Source organism: Atta colombica, unplaced genomic scaffold, assembly GCF_001594045.1.
Source record: "Atta colombica isolate Treedump-2 unplaced genomic scaffold, Acol1.0 scaffold233, whole genome shotgun sequence".
In the NCBI taxonomy this organism is placed as follows: domain Eukaryota; kingdom Metazoa; phylum Arthropoda; class Insecta; order Hymenoptera; family Formicidae; genus Atta; species Atta colombica.
Window position 1 is genome coordinate 1186965 of NW_017259331.1, and position 18232 is coordinate 1205196.

Below are 18232 nucleotides of genomic sequence, written 5' to 3' on the forward strand. Positions count from 1 at the left end.
TGAATCTAACCTCGCAAAAATTCTGATCGATAAAACGATCGTCTCTGTCGTTGCACACAGCAACAATTCAATCTGTAATTCGACAGGAAACTGTTAGCTTATTATTAGCCGATCAAGGCGATTTTATCTTGTAGCTTAAGCAAGTGCCTTATTTTTACGCGCCTAATTGCAAAAAGAAAAAAACATGGGTTCGTGTCAACTAAAAATTATATTTTTGACTTGATTTCGTGAGGGTGATGTTTACTCGTTGTTCAATAACGTTGTTCAAAAAATATTTATACAATAATTTTTTTTATCAAAATAAATGTTTCAGACGAGCCGAGTTTGTCGAATCCAGAAGATGCAAAGCGAATTTCGAGGAGCGAAGAAGACCGTTCGTTCGATGAAGTGATTGGACATATCGAGGATTTATTATTAGGTATAACTTAATTATTCCGAAGAAATTAATTTTTAATCGATAGAGTTTTATTACTTGTTTGGATATATTTGGCTCAAAAAATATAATTTATATTTTCTTACTAATATTTTATTAAAAAATTTTTTTCTTATTTTATTTTAATGTAAGATCTTTTTTTTGTTTTTTTTTTATTTTTTAAAATTTTCTAATCAATCATTGACTCAAACTATATGATCATGTAGTCATCAATTTAAACCCATTGACAGGGTTAAAGAATTCTTAATTCTTTATTACTCGCGTGAGGACATCTCTGCTTCATAAATTCTAAATGTACGAGTAAAGATACTATTTATATACATTATATTTAACAAAATTATTTTGTTAAGAAAGTTTTTTTAGTCTTTATTTGTATTTAAAGGATGTATAGAACATTATCAATGTTTATTTAATTGTAAATCATTAAGAAAAATGAAAATTGTAATATAATGTTAGAATATTAGAAACATCTCACGTAATTATATTTAAAAAACTACACTAGTAGGATCAATTAATCTAAATTAATCTCTTAATTGATAGCTTTACGATTTAATAAATCGATCTTTCAGAGGAAGACTTTCAAGCCCTTCAGAATAAATTTTTAGAAAAGTATTGGGACGTTTTCGAACCAGTAGAAGATAACAAATTAATTTACACCGATATATTTAACGAATATGTGAGATTTTTTTATTTTTATTAAGAATCTCGAAGTTCTCTAAATTGCTGCCGATTTTCTGAGATGCGTTTTACATATTTTAGAATAAAGCTGTGGAGGAATACATCGTGGATTATTTAAAGAAAGTCAAGCCGCAGTTCACAGTAGACACTTTTTTACATCAATTAAAGTGATTATAATTAAAATATAGTCAATAATAGGAACAATTTCGGACTTTTATCTAATAATTTTCTCATTCTCGCATGCTTGCACAATGTAATAAAACTCAGTGAGAAGCAAATGGAGCTGGAAGGTGAAGTTTTTGAGGTACTGTCAACGATAACAGATTTCTTGGCTTTTAAGGAAATGTTCTTGGATTACAGAGCGGTATGCAAAAGATCATTCTAATTTTGTTTCATATAGTCTATGTGTATATTATACAAAGTTTTTTTACAGGTAAAAGAAGGTAAGGTTGCAGATCTCAGTTGTGGGATAGCCATAACATCTTTGAAATCCTATAATTCCGAAGACTGCAAAAATCCACCAAGATAATACAAATAATTTTAGCATAAAGATGAAATCTAGATGGAATATGAGTAAAGACGGCATAAAATGTGATGTAAACTGAAAATATTAATCATTGTGTTCAGTGCTTATTAAATTAATTAATTTGAATAATGTATTTGCAAAAATCTATATTCAGTATATCACGTACATTTACAAATAGAAATACAAAAATAATTCGAGTATCATACGGAGTCTTTCTTGCAATTTACAGAGTCTCTTGCAACATTCTATATAATACAATATTTAGATTTAAACCAAAATGTTGAATTTTTGAAAGTTTGTTTTTTATCAATTCCTGCTCTGATGGAATAAGTGCAAACTCGTTACATTTTAAATTACAAAAAAAATTAGTGAATACTTATCTATAATAAAAAGAACAATTTTTTAAATAAAATTAACTAGCAAATATAAAGACTATACTTAAATAGCCGGCAAATACACAACTAAAATACCCAGCAAACACACAATATTTAAATTTATAATTATATAACTGCTACATAACTTTAACTATGATATTATATAATTATTACATGTTTGCTGTACATAAATTCTCGATTTTAATGCATGAGAATCTCCATTTGTACGAGTTTGCTGTTCGTTTCGTTTGGCATGCGATATGGTAATGTTCCCGCAAAACTCGTTAACGCTCGGGCTTGCTCTCGGAGATCGTGCAATTGCTGCTCCCTCGCGATTTTATCACCTGGTTCTACCGATCGTAATTTCTGATACTGACGATACAATATCGTCATAGTGGCCAGAAGAACATCAGCTAATGTGCCAGCCACTTCGGGCGATACTCGACGTAAGGCATTTACTCTTTCATCAACTTCCTTTACTTGAAGAGGTAACATTTTCGAATCCGCAATTGTCTGAAAGAAATATAGTATTATTTGAATTTTCTCTCTTAAGCTGTCTAGGGACCTTTTCTAAACATATTCTTATCTATGTACTCTTAAAAATGTACTTACTCTAAGCGCGCTCTGATACTGCTCATTGTGGAATTGATCGAAGAAAACCATAAGGTCCCTCAAAGTATAAAATGAAGATACTACTTCTGAAGGCGCTTGAATTGCAATATCTTTGTATCTGAAAAGATTTGCAATAATCATAAATATCAAGCTTTTTATAAATTTAAAAAAATTTTAATAATCGATGCAAATTTTTTCAATCGTGTAAATTATACCTTGTACTGATATCCATCGCTGTGGCTTGTAATCGTCCTCTGAGAGAACCAGGCGGTCCTCTTTGGCTAACAACTTGTGTCAAAAGTGTACACATCAAACTGAGAACCTTCTCATGATTCCTAGCTAAATCGTACATCATAACTGCATCTTCCAGCAGACCTTTCCTATATAATGTTTCAGCACATATGTTTATCACATCATCCGTATTGATTTGGAATTGATCCAAGATCCCTGGAAGTCTGCGATCTTTGTCAAGTTTTCCGACTAACAAAACGCGATTTGCAAGAGAAGCATCTACTACCATTTCTGCGGCAGACGCGGCGAACATATTACGATCGTATGGATCTTTCATACATCTAAAAGCAAGATGTCAATTATGATGTGATTATCATGCTTATAATTTAACGATTGATTTATACAAATAAGAAATTAAGAATCATACCTCAATAAAAATAGATAATGAAGACTCTCTTTTGGATCTGATGATTCAAATCTTTTAACATACAATAATATCAGTCTAGCGAAATTTAATCTTTTCGCTGGCGGCTTATCGGCAGGATCTACGCTTATCAAAGGTGCTAAAACGCTTTGACTGACAGCCAACAAATTGTGTTCGTGCATAGCAGCTGCCAGATGGACAGCGTGCGGTAAATGCCTTGCTCCAGCACCCGTCGCTAAGAATTCTATCGCTGCTTCAAACTGTCCGGTTAAAAACAGCATTGAAAAGTACAAAAACGGCTGTTCGTGTGCGTGATAATAAGTTTCTCCTAAAAATGGCATTGATTAAGATTTCTAAAAATCTAAAAAACTATCGGTTATCTAAAAAAAATTAGTATTACCATATATTTCTGAAATTGTAGTTTGCAGATAATCCAACGTAAGTTTATTCTCAACGTCTGCCTGATCTCTCACTTGACACAACTTTAGCCACAAGTAATCGTCAGCTGTGGATATCACTTCGGAATGGAAATCATCCAACTCACAAGGAACTAGCGCGCAATACGCTGCTCTCTTGTAAGGATCAGTGACGGATCGTACTTGTTTTCTATAGTGTAATTTTAAAATGGACTCGGCCCGACTGCTCGGACGATGTTGCTGATCGTCGCAGGCTTCCTCGAGAGCCGCTTTAAATTCCGGGAATTCCGTGCCGCATTGATTCAGGCATTGCAGCGCGGCTTTGTAATCTCCAGATCGCATGCAGTAATATACTAACGGCCACAACGGTTTGTCTTCCATCTTAGTATCCTCCAAATCTCTCAGATTTTGTACTTTGACACCCACGAAGCTCTTGACTAAAGGTATAGTGCCTGGAACACCCCCTCGTTTCGCCTGTACCAAATTCTCGTTAATTATGGAGTTCATAAAATCTCTATATCGATTTTCCAAATACTTTCTAGCTTGTGAGACAATTCTCTGTTCGATTGCGGAACTGCTTCTGGATTTAATTTGATCTCCTCTAGGTGTTGGCGGGATATCAACCATACACTTTACCATTTGCCATAGATCTACAATCTTCTTGTCGTTAAAAGATTCGGAAGCTTTGTGGAATGTGTTAAACAAACTGGGCCGCGTTACACCTTTGAGCACATGATCGTTATAAATCTGCAATTCCTTTACATAAGCAACTTCTATGCTAGAGAGACCACTAATCATTGAACCGGCTAATTTTGTACGCTGCGGAGCACCACGCAAATCCACCAATTCGCCGGATGGCGCAGTCATGGCGTTTATTATCTCAAAGCGCATTTGCTTCCATTCACCCAGCATATGTTCCATTTGTTGAGCCCTTGTAAGCTCAAATGTCTAAAAGAATATAACCAATATTAATCTCTCCATGATATACAGATATTTAATCTAGACATATAGATATTTAATTATTATTTTACATACATCCTTATGGACTTGTTCGATGATGGAAAGAATCGCATTTTCTTTTTCATTCCTGAGATAACTAACAATGTCGGTGTCTGCAATAGGATCTAATGGCTCAAACGTGCGTCTCGCACTGAGAGAGTTTAATTTCTGCGAAATCTGAGATAGATCTACTCCTCGGGAGCCCAGTAAGACATGACTGAAACATTTATCTTTATATAAATATTGTTTTTCAGTTAAGATATTCAGATAAAAGTATTTTACAAGCGCTACAAATGATGCTGCATAACACAAAGAATCATTCTTATGTTAGCAAATAAAGATAATTCACTTTATTATACTATATCAACTATTGTTTCTTGTTATGTGAAAACACTATGAGTGTTTTCTAGAAGGATATACATGACACAATACTAGCAGTTTATACAGCAGTTAAACATTAATTTAACATTAACAAACAACAAAGATATGATTCACTGTTATGCAGTGTCAACTGTAACTGTATTCCAAAATTTACTGCCAGTACTGAAAATCTATAGTTTCGTCATGTATTATATATTTTCAATATGGACAGTAAATTTTGGAACACAGCCTATATCTCTTGCTGGAAAGTACATACAATGGCTCACTTCATTCTGAATATGATTAACATAATGGCTACGTTTGGCAAGAAAGAAAATTAATCAGTTAGCACTTAGTGATTCTTTAATATGGTTCCTATACTTAGGGTGGGATTTATAGTCCATTCTTATTTTAAAACCATCTTAAATATCTAATGCAACTCTCTGATTGGCTTATGATATCTTAAGTATTTAGGACTATACTTAGGACTGTATTCTCAAATATAAGAATCAACTGAATCCAGTAAAAGAACTAAAGACAATTATATTAAAGAAGCACTAAGCATGCTAATCAATTAGTTTTTTCTGTTGAATGCTGCTAATACTACAAATGCTGTAAAACATTTTTTGATCAATTTATATATTTTTTTCTTCCAATTGACCAATCAAATATTTCAAAGCATTCATAGTAAGACTTTGATCGCAACCTCTTACATTGACAAACAATAAAATATAATGATTCATTGTTGATGCTTTCTAACAAGAGACATAATATAATAATGAACTACTCGGTAAATCATTACATTCTTGTTGTTTGCCAATGTAAGAAAGAAGTGATCTAGTATGTTACAATATCATTTGTGTCTCTTGAAAAATGTCCTATCATTCGAGTACCTTGCTCAATCGTTTCATCTTTATTTAAAATTGGCAAATAACGAGAATATAGTAATTAACGTGTTACATTGTATCATCTGTGTCTCTTGTTCAAAAGTATGTTTAACATGAATGTTTTAACTGTAATGCAGCAATAAATCGGACCAAAAAATTTCAAATTGCTGTAAAGTTTACAAAAAATATATCATATGTATCCGAGAATAAACCGTCGGGATAAACTTACGCTTGTGCCTCGTTATCCTGTGTGCTTGTTTGCGTAACCCGAGACCATAGCTCGTTGGACGCCTCTAATATTTGTCGTAGATTTCTTTCAACCTGCGGCAAATCCTCATTTCCTTCGACAGTTGCGGACAATTGCTCTGCCGATCTCAATAATTCGCTGAAGCCGGAATCAGCGGCCAGTCGGGTACTGTCGGCGGGCAACATATCCGCGTGACCGATATCGCCCATACTCCTAACTAACCTGACAGTTTTGCAAATTTATAGGTTATTACAACCGGTGAAATGTTGAAAACGGATTTTATAAAATCACGCGGCAAAAAGATCACGAACCACGAAATATACATACATATAATACAAGTCACGAACGCAAATGTATTTTTAGAAATCTCTAAAAAAATATCTCAGGGCTGAAGCCATATAAAATCAATCTTTTCTAATCCCTAGACCAGAGAAAAGCCTGGAGCGTGATTCCGTAACTGTCTTTATGCTTATGCTATAAAACCGATTCTACATTAGCTGTAAGCTGATCGCAAGTTTGTTGCGTCAGCCAATACGAAGCTTGCATTTTGAATCAACGCTTTATATTGGCTGTCGCAATAAATTTGCGATCAACTTGCAACTAATGTGGAACCGGCTTAATAGGGTCGCAAGTCGTAAGAAATTGGCCAATCACAGTTGAAAACAATAATCGATTATGATTGGTTAATTTTTTAAGCCGATTCTATTAATTGCAAGTCAATCGCAAGTTTTGTTGCGACAGCCAATATGAAGCGTTGTAATTGCATATTTTATATGGAATGCGTTCGTTTATGCAGTTACTGCCGCAAACGTTGTTCGTTTATTCTACCTGCGAAGTAGAGTTACTAGATTAACAAAATATCGCGAACCTCCATCATTTTGGCCCCATGACGCGCGATTATTCAAAACTTCAGCCTCTTTCGCTGCGGTTTTTGTAATTTTCACAGCAATCGGGCTTTTTGATAATAACAGAATCAGATCTTCTTTTTGTTCCAGACTGTATGGATTTCCGACTTTTTAACAGAATCAGATTAGGATAACACTTAGACACTTTTTTTTTTATTCTAAATGCTAATTCAGCGAATTTTCTTATCGCAATACTTTGTTAAAGCCGGTTTTCCAGTAACCGCTGATAGAATTCAAGAAATCAACAAGAGTAATTGTTATAAATTCTATTATGTATGTGTACATGTGAAGATGAAATAAAATTAATTTCTAATAAGAATCTTATATATGACAAAAATTTACTATTTCTTTTGTAAAATATTTAATATATATTTTAATTTGTTAAACTAAAGAAAAAATATTAAGATTAGATTAAAATTTTTATTCAAAATTTTTAAATTCGGAAGCCTACTCTGTTCTTGCTATGTGAAAAGTTATAAACCCCTAAGCGAAATGAAAGGAAGACAATTTGAATAATTAATCAATCATTGATAATTTCGCGATGATTTTACCAACTGACGCTTTATTGACCGACTGTCAATAAAACTCGTGGTAGTTGTACCAATCATTGATAATTATTTTTATATTATCATGTCAATTACCAACAAAATTAATTAATTTAAATTGTTTAAAAAATCAATAAAATATGGAGAAAATATAATCAATTAAAAGATAATTAGATGAAAAGTTTCAGAAGAATTTAAAAAATTCAAAATTCCAAATATTGCAATTTCAAAAGTTTTATATTACATATTTTTTTCGCTATAATTTACATTGGTACAAGCAAAATTGCAACTATAATAATATATGCCAACAAAACACACACACACACACACACACACACAACACACACACACACACACACACACACACATTCACATACATACGCAATATGTAAACATAAGGCATAAGTTTTTCAACAATTATTTATTATATAATGAATACACACAATACGCTCAATAACTCTCTAATGCAATTTTATGTTTAATATTATTAACAATTTAAATAGTCGTTATTTGTAAAACGAATTTTCCTGGAATAACACCGCTTTAAGCAATGCGCGTTTATTGAAAATTACAAATTTTGTATGGGAAATGCCGCTCAAGTAGAACGATCATCCGATACATGCGATTTAATAGAAGCAAGCGGTCATTCTTCCTCAAGGCTGTTCCTTTGTCATGTTTCCTCGGTCAAGTTTTCGCCATATAGACTATCCGTCGGATCGGCCAGGGCCGTGCTCTTGCCACAGTGACCTCAAAAGAAAGAAAAACCTTACGAGGTACCTGACGAAGGTTAACATCTGAATGAAGAATTCCGATTTCACTACTATTGTGGACTACTTTCGCTCTAAAAATTACCTCCGAAATTTGACAAAGAATAAAAATCTTCGCGTACTTTATTCGCGACCTCCTGTAGAAAGAAACGTAACGGACAGGGTGATAGGGCAAATAATTAAGAGCGGCATGAAAGAGACGCGCAAATGTGTGTGGTCGCGTTTGATCCCACCCAAGAAACACACCAATAAGTCAAGAAAAAATCAAAATGACTTTATTTTAACGTCATGAGAAAATGTCAAAATGATTTTTTTATTACAAAATTTAACTGTTTATTGACTTTGATTAAGAATAAAAATAAAATTATTTTGATATTTTCTTGACTTTTGTATTTTTCCTCAGGCACTGAAACTCTGGTCTTTCACCCGGTAAACTTCGACGAATAAAACTTTGAGGGGGACCCTGTTTTATTTTCGTCAGTTTTCAAGTCAGGCTCTGCGTCTAAGATGCATTCTCGATTGCCCCACTCTCTCTCTCTCTCTCTCTCTCTCTCTCTCTCTCTCTCTCTCTCTCTCTCTCTCTCTTTCGCAGTCGTGCGATGGAAACTTGAAGACAAGACTGAGGGAGTTGGGGAGGGAAGAAAGGAATCGCGCCTACGATGTCTGCCGAGTATAATGTGCCAGTATGCGTTTCTTCTCTTTTCCGCCTTGCCAGTTAGAGACGACCCGACTTCTCCGGGCTGCTTCTACTTCTCCTTCCTTTTCTCTTCACTCCGCAAGAATTCCTATTCAGTGAGATTAACTTATCTCCCGATTGCACCGGGGTGGCCGCCTTTGAGAGAATCGCGCTCAACATAGATTCCACGTGTGGAGCGGAGTTCTATAAATAATTGATAGATAATAAAACTAGGAAGAAAAACAAATACGAGGGTGCGCGTTTTCCATTCGTATCACCGTTTGAATCGAAAGTGAAGTTTCATTTCACTTAATAAATAAATGTTAGATATATGATATAAATCTATATATACGAGATAGACAGAAATAAATATTACACGATACATACGAGTCATATGACAGTCATGGAAAAAAATACAAAAATGGGAAAAAAAACATTAGCTAGATTATACACAGACAATTCGTTATTTTTGCGATTCGCTTTATGCTTGATTACTCTTATTTGCTGGGAAAATCATTAATATATAGCAGCGAAACTTAGCTTGCATGACTGCATCGTGGAAGAGTGCAGGTTCAAGTTACCCGCTCTTCCTTCTCTTATGATATAGCTGATAAGTCATCAACACGTACGTAATATCAGGCTCGTGTTGGGACGTTGTACACATGGCGTGTCGTAAAAGCGACACGCAGCTGGACGAGAGAATCAAAGAGACGGGACGAGGATTGAACGTTATGGGAAGCCGTTAGATTATTTATTTTTTATCAATTCACGGAAATTTCACGTTCCAGTAGTGATAGAAAATTAGATTTTACAGAATTTACAGCGTAGGAAACACGTGCGTATATTCGTGTAACCTTTTAACTGTGCGATGCCGGGGTCTCGTTTCCCGACTGGAAATTGCGCGATAAAGAGAAAGGATTAAATGGAGACGAAAAAGCAGAAAGAGAAAGAAAACGAGGAAAGAGAGAGAGAGAGAGAGAGAGAGAGAGAGAGAGAGAGAGAGAGAGAGAAAGGAATGAAGAATGAAAGAGAAGAGAGAACGACAGAGAAGAAAAGAGAAAACCAGAGAAAGAGAGGGGAGGAGAAAGGATGAGTGAGAGAGATAGGAGGGGTGGGGAGGAAGGGAGGAGGAAAGAAGTTCCAAAGGAAAGTAGAAAGGAAGAAGGAGGGGGAGGGAGGAGAACGTACTACGAATACGCGAGTATCGACTGTAGTATAGTAATAGTACTATGAGTCAGTCACACCCACAAGCCAAGCCGGTTGTGGGTTCAAGATTTTTTTCTCTCTCTTTTGCATCTCTCCTCGTACGCACGCACGCACGCACTGCGTCACGCATCGGCACGAGGTCACACGTACATATCGTATCTATCCGGCCTTGCCTTGCAGCGCTCTAATCGCACACTCATTGCGCTTGTAACGCAGCAGCGATAAGAACCAGAGTATGAGTTTGAGCGTGGGAGTTTTCGAAGCGTCGCGCCCGGATAATCGGCGGGAATTGGCCGTATCGATCAGGACCGTAGCATCAAGCTAGCGATGAGAGCTAACAAAGTTAGCGAACTTGCTTTTCGAGCGAGGGAGGTAAACCTTCATTATGGATTTTCTTTTTTTTTTGTCTTTTCTTTTTCAATGGGAGTTTTGAAAAAAACTCGATGAAATTGCGACTGTCGTCGAATGTCTCTTTATTGATTGAAACATTCCTCATTCTTATAAATCTTAGGAAATAAATTTCAGAAATTTTTCTTTCTTTTTTGTTTCTCTTTTCCTCAAGAAATTGGACACCATACTTTTGATTCATATTTTTCAGGACTTACTTGAGATAAAATGATATTTATGTATCTCCTTCCAGCTTAAAATAAATCCCAAAAAATATGACAGAAGTTATCGAAATGAATACGATGTTCAATTTTTATTTAAGGATTTTTATCCCAGGGCTCCTCGCGGCTATAAACCGATCCTGATTGCGCGCCTCGGTTGAGTGCTCGAAACACCTGACGAAACGTCCGCGGCGATGCACTGCGATGCACGATGCAACTGATAAATACAGAAGTGAGAGGGGCAGGACGTACACTCGGAATGTATCAGAATGTATATGCGCGAATTCCCGCGCGGCCGAACGCACGAAGAATCGCTTTTGTGCGAACGACCGAACGGAAACGAACGGCTAGTTCTGTGAAAGATGCATCTTAATCCTTCCTCTTTATTCATTTTCTGATTTAGCACGGGAAATACGGGCGAATCTCTGTCATCGATTTCACCAGTACGAGAATGTTGAAGGAAAATTGTCTCGTGTTCATTTTTACAAATGTAACAGAATTATGCCTGTTTCTACCAATGTAGATTAATTTTAATCTTAATTTTATCTACTTATTTTTTCTATGTCTAATAATAATTAGAAAAGTGTAAAAAGTATTCTCTAAAACTGTAAGATTGTATCTTACTCTGTATAAAGTGAAATTTCACTCCTAAAGATTGAAAATTGAGCCACTCTTTTTCAAGATTCGTTCAATTCGTATTTTTTAAAGATTCCTTTCCAAAAAATTTAGAGAGTAAATTAAATCCACATTGGTAAAAATAAATCGATTTCGATTTCGATATCAATTCGTTAAAATTAATTTATTAAAAAATTAACTTTAATCTCGGTTTAATTTGCTCTAATTCTTTTTCTAATTCTCAGAACAAGAAAAATTGCAAGATTTCAAATTTATATAATAATTCTTTAATTCACAAATTTCTAATTTTTAAGATTAAAAAATATACAATTTTCTAGAATTAAGAAAATATAATTTTTTAATTGAAATCCTTAGAATTATAGAAAGATAAAAAATAACTTGAACTGAAATTAAAACTAATTTACAATGATAGAAATGTTGAGCATCAGTGAAAATTGTCGAGGTGACGAGATCTGAAGTCGGAGCTGCAACCGAGGGCCCTGGTGCCATGGCGAACTCGCGTGAGTGCGGCCGAGTTCTTTGTGATCAGAGCTCGACTGAGAAACCGGTTTCATTGGCGGAAGGCCCTCTCTCTCTTCGTTTCTCTCACTCCGCCAAGCGAACCGAATATGAATCGCACGCGGCCCGTTTCAATAGACAAGGGCCCCATCGACACGGTGTGTACGCGCGTAAACTGGTTATCGCCGATCGTATGTAATCGACATGCGGACGACACGCGTCCGCGGCGGTTGTGTATCGATAAACGCATGCACGCAGATGCGAGAAACGGTGTGTCAACCCTCGTCTCTCTTTCTCTCTCTCTCTCTCTCTGTTTCTTCCGCCCTTTTCCTCTTTTTTTTCTCTTCACGCCAGATTATGTAAGCGGGATGAATGTTCCGAGGATCCGTCCGCAATCGTGAAGCTAAATATTTAGCGAGAAAAAAATATTTGGAATATTTAATGCAATCAAATCGCATAAATTAATTATCTACATATATTAATTATCTACACATAAAAAATTAAAAGAGGAACTTATCGATGATCACCATGATGTTAATTGGATCAATATAACGAACGCGACAACGAACTCGAAACGCGAAGTACGCTTATCAATGTTTTATTATAAAGTTGCAGTCATTGCACATTATACAATTTTTACGCATTAATTTCGTGTATTTTTTTTACACGAAAGTTACACACTCATTAACGCTATATAGAAATATTACAAACAGGTACAAAAACTACGCTACTTTAATTTAACTGCTATCTTATACTACCATTTTCGCTCGTTTTCTCTTTCTCTTTCAATCACAACCACCTATTTGTTTATCTAAATGCCTTGTAAGCGTTAGAGCTCGGTCTTGCTCGCGTGGAATGAAATTACGTTCGAACGCAGCGAACGATATACATATAAATACAATGTACAATTACGCCATATCCGAATGAAACTTCGACGATGAAATTCTTAAAATGTGTGGTGTACGATAATCCAATTCAAATTTATCAAACATTTTTTTACATTAAAAATATTATAAAAAAAAAAGAATTTATCATTGAAACCTCATCCATGTTCATATAAAGATAAAACTTAACGATAAAATTTTTTTATTTACATCAAATTCATCTATTTGAACTTATTGAAAACTTTTAACATCGGAAAGAAAAAGAATTTATCATTGAAACTTTATTCACATTTTTATAAAGATGAAACAATTAAATTTTTGAAAATTACGACAAATACGTCTATTTGAATTTATCGGAATATTTTTAACATCAGAAGGAAAAAATTTTTGTTGAAATTTCATCCATATTTTAATAAAAATGAAAATCACAATTAAATTTTTTAAATCGATGAATTATGACAAATTCATTTATTTGACCTTATCAAGAATTTTTAATATTAAGAAAAAGTATTTATTATTGATTTATCTTTATAAACATAAAACTCAACAATGAAATTTTTGATATCAAAAAGAAGAATCGTCGTTGAAACTTCATGTTGTAATAGGAGATAAAATTTTCAGAATCTACGATAGATTCGTCTATTAAAAATTTATTGAAAATTTTTGAAATCTAAAAATATATGAATGGAAAACAAAATGTCATCGAAATTTCATCCATATTCTATAAGCATTCAAACATTCCCTTATGTAATTTGGAATCCTAAAATTGTTAACGTAAAAAATTGATACCAATTAAAATTAAAATAAATTAGGGATTTCCTATTAATTAGCAATATCAGTCAATATATATAATACACAAAAAAATCATCACGAGCTAAATACGATTTCATAAAAAAAAAAAAAAAGATTCTCAAAAAACTTTACATAATAATCACGCATAAAAGAGTAGCACTGAATGAGTTACAGTCCTCGAAAGATCGGTATGAGATCGCGTGTCTTATCCTTACATAATCTACATGTTAATCTGCTACGTTCTTATTTTATCTTTGACCATTCTTGGCAGTGACGATTCGTGAGCTTCGTGTTAATTTAGTTCCTATCGCGGACGGTACGTGGAAGCTGGCGCGTATTATTTGTGTTCTGTATTTTTCAAGAGTTGCAAATAAAAAGATCGAGAGATTAATGGATCATTAAAAAAAGTTTATTATAAAATTGTTGTGGCGCCGTTAGACATGTTAGGCGAGCGCTAATTTAGTGATATACAATAGTCGTCCCCGGGCAGCACCTTCTATCGGATTTAATCGGTTCAGAATTTTTGTTGCTTGTTATGGCTATTTTCTTGTAAATATGCGAACATGCGTAGAATAATTAAATAACCATTTGGAAAAACTTTTCTATGCGCATGTCTACAGGATGGTCCCACATTATGGTTCTAAAAAAAAATAGCCTTTGTACATTGTATATGTACAGATTTGTACACTTAAAAATTACAGTTATGTACAAGCGCATTGTATAAAAAAGGTACATCGTCGTATAAAACACAAGTATTTACAAAATCTCAGACTGTAAAAAAAGTTACAGGACACAATTATTTACAATAGTCTAGCAATAAAAAAGGAGGTGTGTACTTGGCCGCGTGTATATATTTAAATAGGAGATCATATAAATGTTCCAGGGATTTAATCCGCCTCGAGAAGCGATTCGGCATTCGGAGGAGCGGTGCCTCCGGGCCGTAACGCCACGAGGTGCGCTTTTTTCCGGGGCGACGCCGCGTCCTGTCGTTGGACAGGTTGACAAATAAAATCGTTGCCCGTCAACATTTTCTGGCGCTTCGAGCACGAGACGAATTCGTACACCAATGGCTGCTCTTGCCTAGAAAAGTTGTTTAGTCGCGTGTCGAGTAACTCGGTGGCATTCATGAGATCAAGATCTTCGTAAAGCTGCTCCACAACGATATCGTCGTCGACGATGTCGATTTGCTTGGTTTCATCATACGTAACGTTTTCATCGTCGTTGATGGTCTCGTCTACCACGGATCCACCAGTCTCGGAATCCGCATAGCTCTCTGCGTCATCGTATGCCTCATCGTGTCTGTCTCCCTCGTACTTCATTTCACCCCGCTCGAGGAACTCCAACTGTTCTGGATTCACCATGGCTCGCTTGATCGCACTCGGATCCTTTCTCGACCATTTCCGCACTTCCTCGTCCATCTTGGCCACTTTCGATGGATGGATGGCCCAGAGACAACCCTTTCGCTGACTACCATTGCCGGGTGGTTTCTCGATCTTCTCGAAACACTTATTCAGCGACAAATTGTGCCTCACGGAGTTCTTCCAACCAGTTGGCGCAGTCGTGAAGTAGGGGAAGTGCCGGCTACATAAACGAAACGGGAAAATGGGAAATGAAATTTGCACGAATCGAAATTTTCATTAACAAAAAAAAAAGAAATCGTATATTAGGTGTCAGAGAATGACTTGGTAATTGACACTTGAATTTATTGATAATTAAATTTATATAAAATTGATGGATCGATCGAATTTAATTTGATCAGGATTCTAATATAATAATATTCGGATAAAATTTTAGCGAATTTCATTTTCTCGAGAAATATTGCTTTTTTTCGTTATTTTGAAAAATGAGACAATCTGTAAATTAACCATATTTTAACGTTATTTGAGATGAAAAAATTCAACCGAAACACGACTGCAAGGAACGACAGTTATTTTACAAGCATGGCCGATTTTACAAGCATGGAGTTGCAACGACAAGAAATGAAGGCAGGTGGTAAACGAAGAGAGCGAAGCCTGCCGTCAATTTCTAGGGGGGACTGTACCCCGGCGTGCCCCTGGTTATTCCAAAGGCCCCATACAAAATGGCAGCTTCTCGCTTAGCTCCCTTTCTGACCCGAGAATAAAGAGGGAAAAGACAATACTTTTGCCCCTCGTAAGCGTAGAGTAGGGGACCTCGCCAGTCCCTTTATCCTTCCGGCCAAATGGCCGAAAATAAGCAAACGGACGACACGTTATTCATCACGTAAAAAGTTCCTTGTCGTTCATCCCGAAAACATTATTTGTTACGACTCACGTTCATTGCGAACTATAATGAATAATATATTAACAAACAAATTCAGAGTAAATATTTCAGTTTCAATTGTCAAAAGCGCGAGAAAAAAAATTCGAAAAAAAAAATGTATTAAAAAAGATTTCAAAAATTTGATCGAAATTACTTTATTCAAAACAAAACAAATGAGTTCCTTTCCAATATTTTTAATAAAATCATAATTAGATCTTATAAAATTAGTTATTTGCAGCAATACAAATTTTCAAGCAATAAGTAAAATAATTAACTTGGGACACACATTTGAAAAATGGCATAAATTAAAACAAAATTTTTGTCTCTTGAAATTTTTGTCTAAAAATTATTTAAATATTAATTAAATATTTAATTATCTAACAATTTATACAAGTGTTGATTAAATATCTAATGTATTTTTCTGTATTAATAAATTTAAGAGCACTCACCACATAAAATTGTAGATTTCTGAAACTGGCAACGATCCTGTTCGGCTGTTCTTCAGTGCCATCGCGATGAGACATGAATACGAGTACGCGGGTTTCGGATAAGAGTTGTCACGGTTCCCTAACATTAATTCCTTCTCACGCTTTGCCGCCTGTATCATGACCGTCGTCGCACCTGTACTGACGTCATGCACATTATTGTTGTAGGACATATGTTTGCGAATCTGTTGCAATGCCTGGGCACTTGGATTAGTTTGCAACATCTTAATGTCCTTGGCTGTGCTTGATATGGTGCTTATTTTAGGATGCAACCTCGTCAGTTGTATCGTCGGCGAGGAGATGGCCACGTTAGCACCAGTTAATGTCCTGGCGCCGACATTGCCCGATGACGATGATATCGGCACCTCCACATTCAAGGGTGTGAGCGACTTTTGAGTCATGTTCTGCTCCTCATCATCCGTCTCCTCATCTTCCTCTACCTCTTCCTCTTCCGTTTCTTCTTCCTCCGTCTCATACTCCGTCTCATTATGCTCGTCTTCAACTTCGATCTCTTCTTCCTCCTCGCTTTCATTCTCTTCATCGTTTTCGGTTCGTTCGACCTCACTTTCGTTCTCCGTCTCATCTCCCTCGTTTTCAATAACGTTCTCCTCCACGCTCGCTGTTTCCAACATCGCTGTGTCGCTATTTGTCGCGGGACTGCGGATAGGCATGTTACACGGCAGTATCAAATTCGGATCCAACGTCAAAGCCAGTTCGCTGTCACTGTCCAGATTCAATTCTTCCAGGTTGCTATCAAACACAGATATAATGTTAGAGTAAGAGCACACGATAGACAAAGGGTACATTTCGTTCATTCAATGACACAACATCAGTCTATCTTTCTTGATATTCAATAGTACCAAGATGAAATGATATTCGTTGCTGAAGTCATTCAATGTGTTGGTCGATTACTATGTCGTTTATGGAAAGTTGGCATGTATGTAATCGCGCACATGGGTACATGATAAAATTGTTATTGCTTTCCATAAATGATATACAATCATTTGTATATGATAATAATCATATTATGTCATAATCGATATTTTGTTTATCATGCACTCTTTAAACTTTTTATAAAATTAATTAAAATTGAATGAGATTTTCTTAATTCAATTTCCAAGTTTCAGTAAAATATTTCGAAATCCTGAATTCTCCTCTCTTTTTTAACTTTAAGCAACGTTTACTGGCACTAGTAATAACTCTGTTTCATGGTCATTATAAATAGAAAATTCGAAGGGTTCGTTTTACCTGTTCGAACTGCGGCTTTTGTCATTCATAGCAAGCGGATCTTCATCGGGTTCCGTCAAGACGTCATCGAAATCGAAGCCAAGGCCTGGACCAAACCAGCCAATTTGGCTCGTATTATCGCAACGCCGAATACCCATATGTAACATCTCTGGACGACCCTGGAAGGCGTCCGAGATGCTGTCACTAAACAGACAGTCCCATGGATCCCCAGACAATCCCTGCTCCATCCCGACGGTACTGTACGCATTTACGGTATCCAATTCCATTCACTCGACTGCAAGAAGATGAATAATAGCATCTTTAGAAGAGTGTTCTTAGAAACTTGCCAAATAATGTATAACTAAATTGCAACTCATTGCGAATTATTTGCCCGGAGTTTCATTTTCGTAAAAGCGATATAAACGAAACTCCATATGAAATTTGTCTATCGTGAAAGCGAAATTGTACTTTTATAGCTCCATAAAGAGTCTAACTATATTACACACACATATATATATATATATATATATGAAGTC

At 35.5% G+C, this 18232-nt stretch overlaps 3 protein-coding genes across 3 annotated transcripts in view; 1 reads left to right on the top strand and 2 right to left on the bottom strand.

The window, feature by feature from the left end:
* The first annotated feature begins 13 nt into the window (after nt 1–13).
* On the top strand, nt 14–1840 carry LOC108688419 (ADP-ribosylation factor-like protein 2-binding protein). The gene is made up of 6 exons (XM_018194663.1): nt 14–188; nt 314–418; nt 1003–1109; nt 1193–1278; nt 1379–1475; nt 1545–1840. Exons 1-6 carry the CDS (start codon nt 185–187, stop codon nt 1638–1640), a joined length of 495 nt encoding a protein of 164 aa, XP_018050152.1. The 5' UTR covers nt 14–184; the 3' UTR covers nt 1641–1840.
* On the bottom strand, nt 1778–6476 carry LOC108688418 (nuclear pore complex protein Nup93-like). Its single transcript, XM_018194662.1, has 7 exons — nt 6170–6476; nt 4730–4910; nt 3679–4642; nt 3282–3606; nt 2839–3195; nt 2624–2741; nt 1778–2524 (listed from the first exon to the last, which is right to left on the bottom strand). The coding sequence occupies exons 1-7, from the start codon at nt 6394–6396 to the stop codon at nt 2213–2215; spliced, it is 2484 nt and encodes an 827-aa protein (XP_018050151.1). The 5' UTR covers nt 6397–6476; the 3' UTR covers nt 1778–2212.
* Nucleotides 6477–14453: 7977 nt separating this feature from the next.
* Nucleotides 14454–18232, bottom strand: part of LOC108688486 (fork head transcription factor 1) — a 16209-nt gene continuing 12430 nt past the window's right edge. Inside the window, exons 2-4 of the mRNA XM_018194764.1 lie at nt 17718–17991; nt 16434–17219; nt 14454–15285 (exon numbers count right to left, since the gene is read on the bottom strand). Of these exons, the coding sequence (XP_018050253.1) occupies nt 14592–15285; nt 16434–17219; nt 17718–17983 (1746 nt within the window). The 5' untranslated portion in view covers nt 17984–17991 and the 3' untranslated portion in view covers nt 14454–14591. The remainder of the gene's footprint in view (nt 15286–16433; nt 17220–17717; nt 17992–18232) is intronic.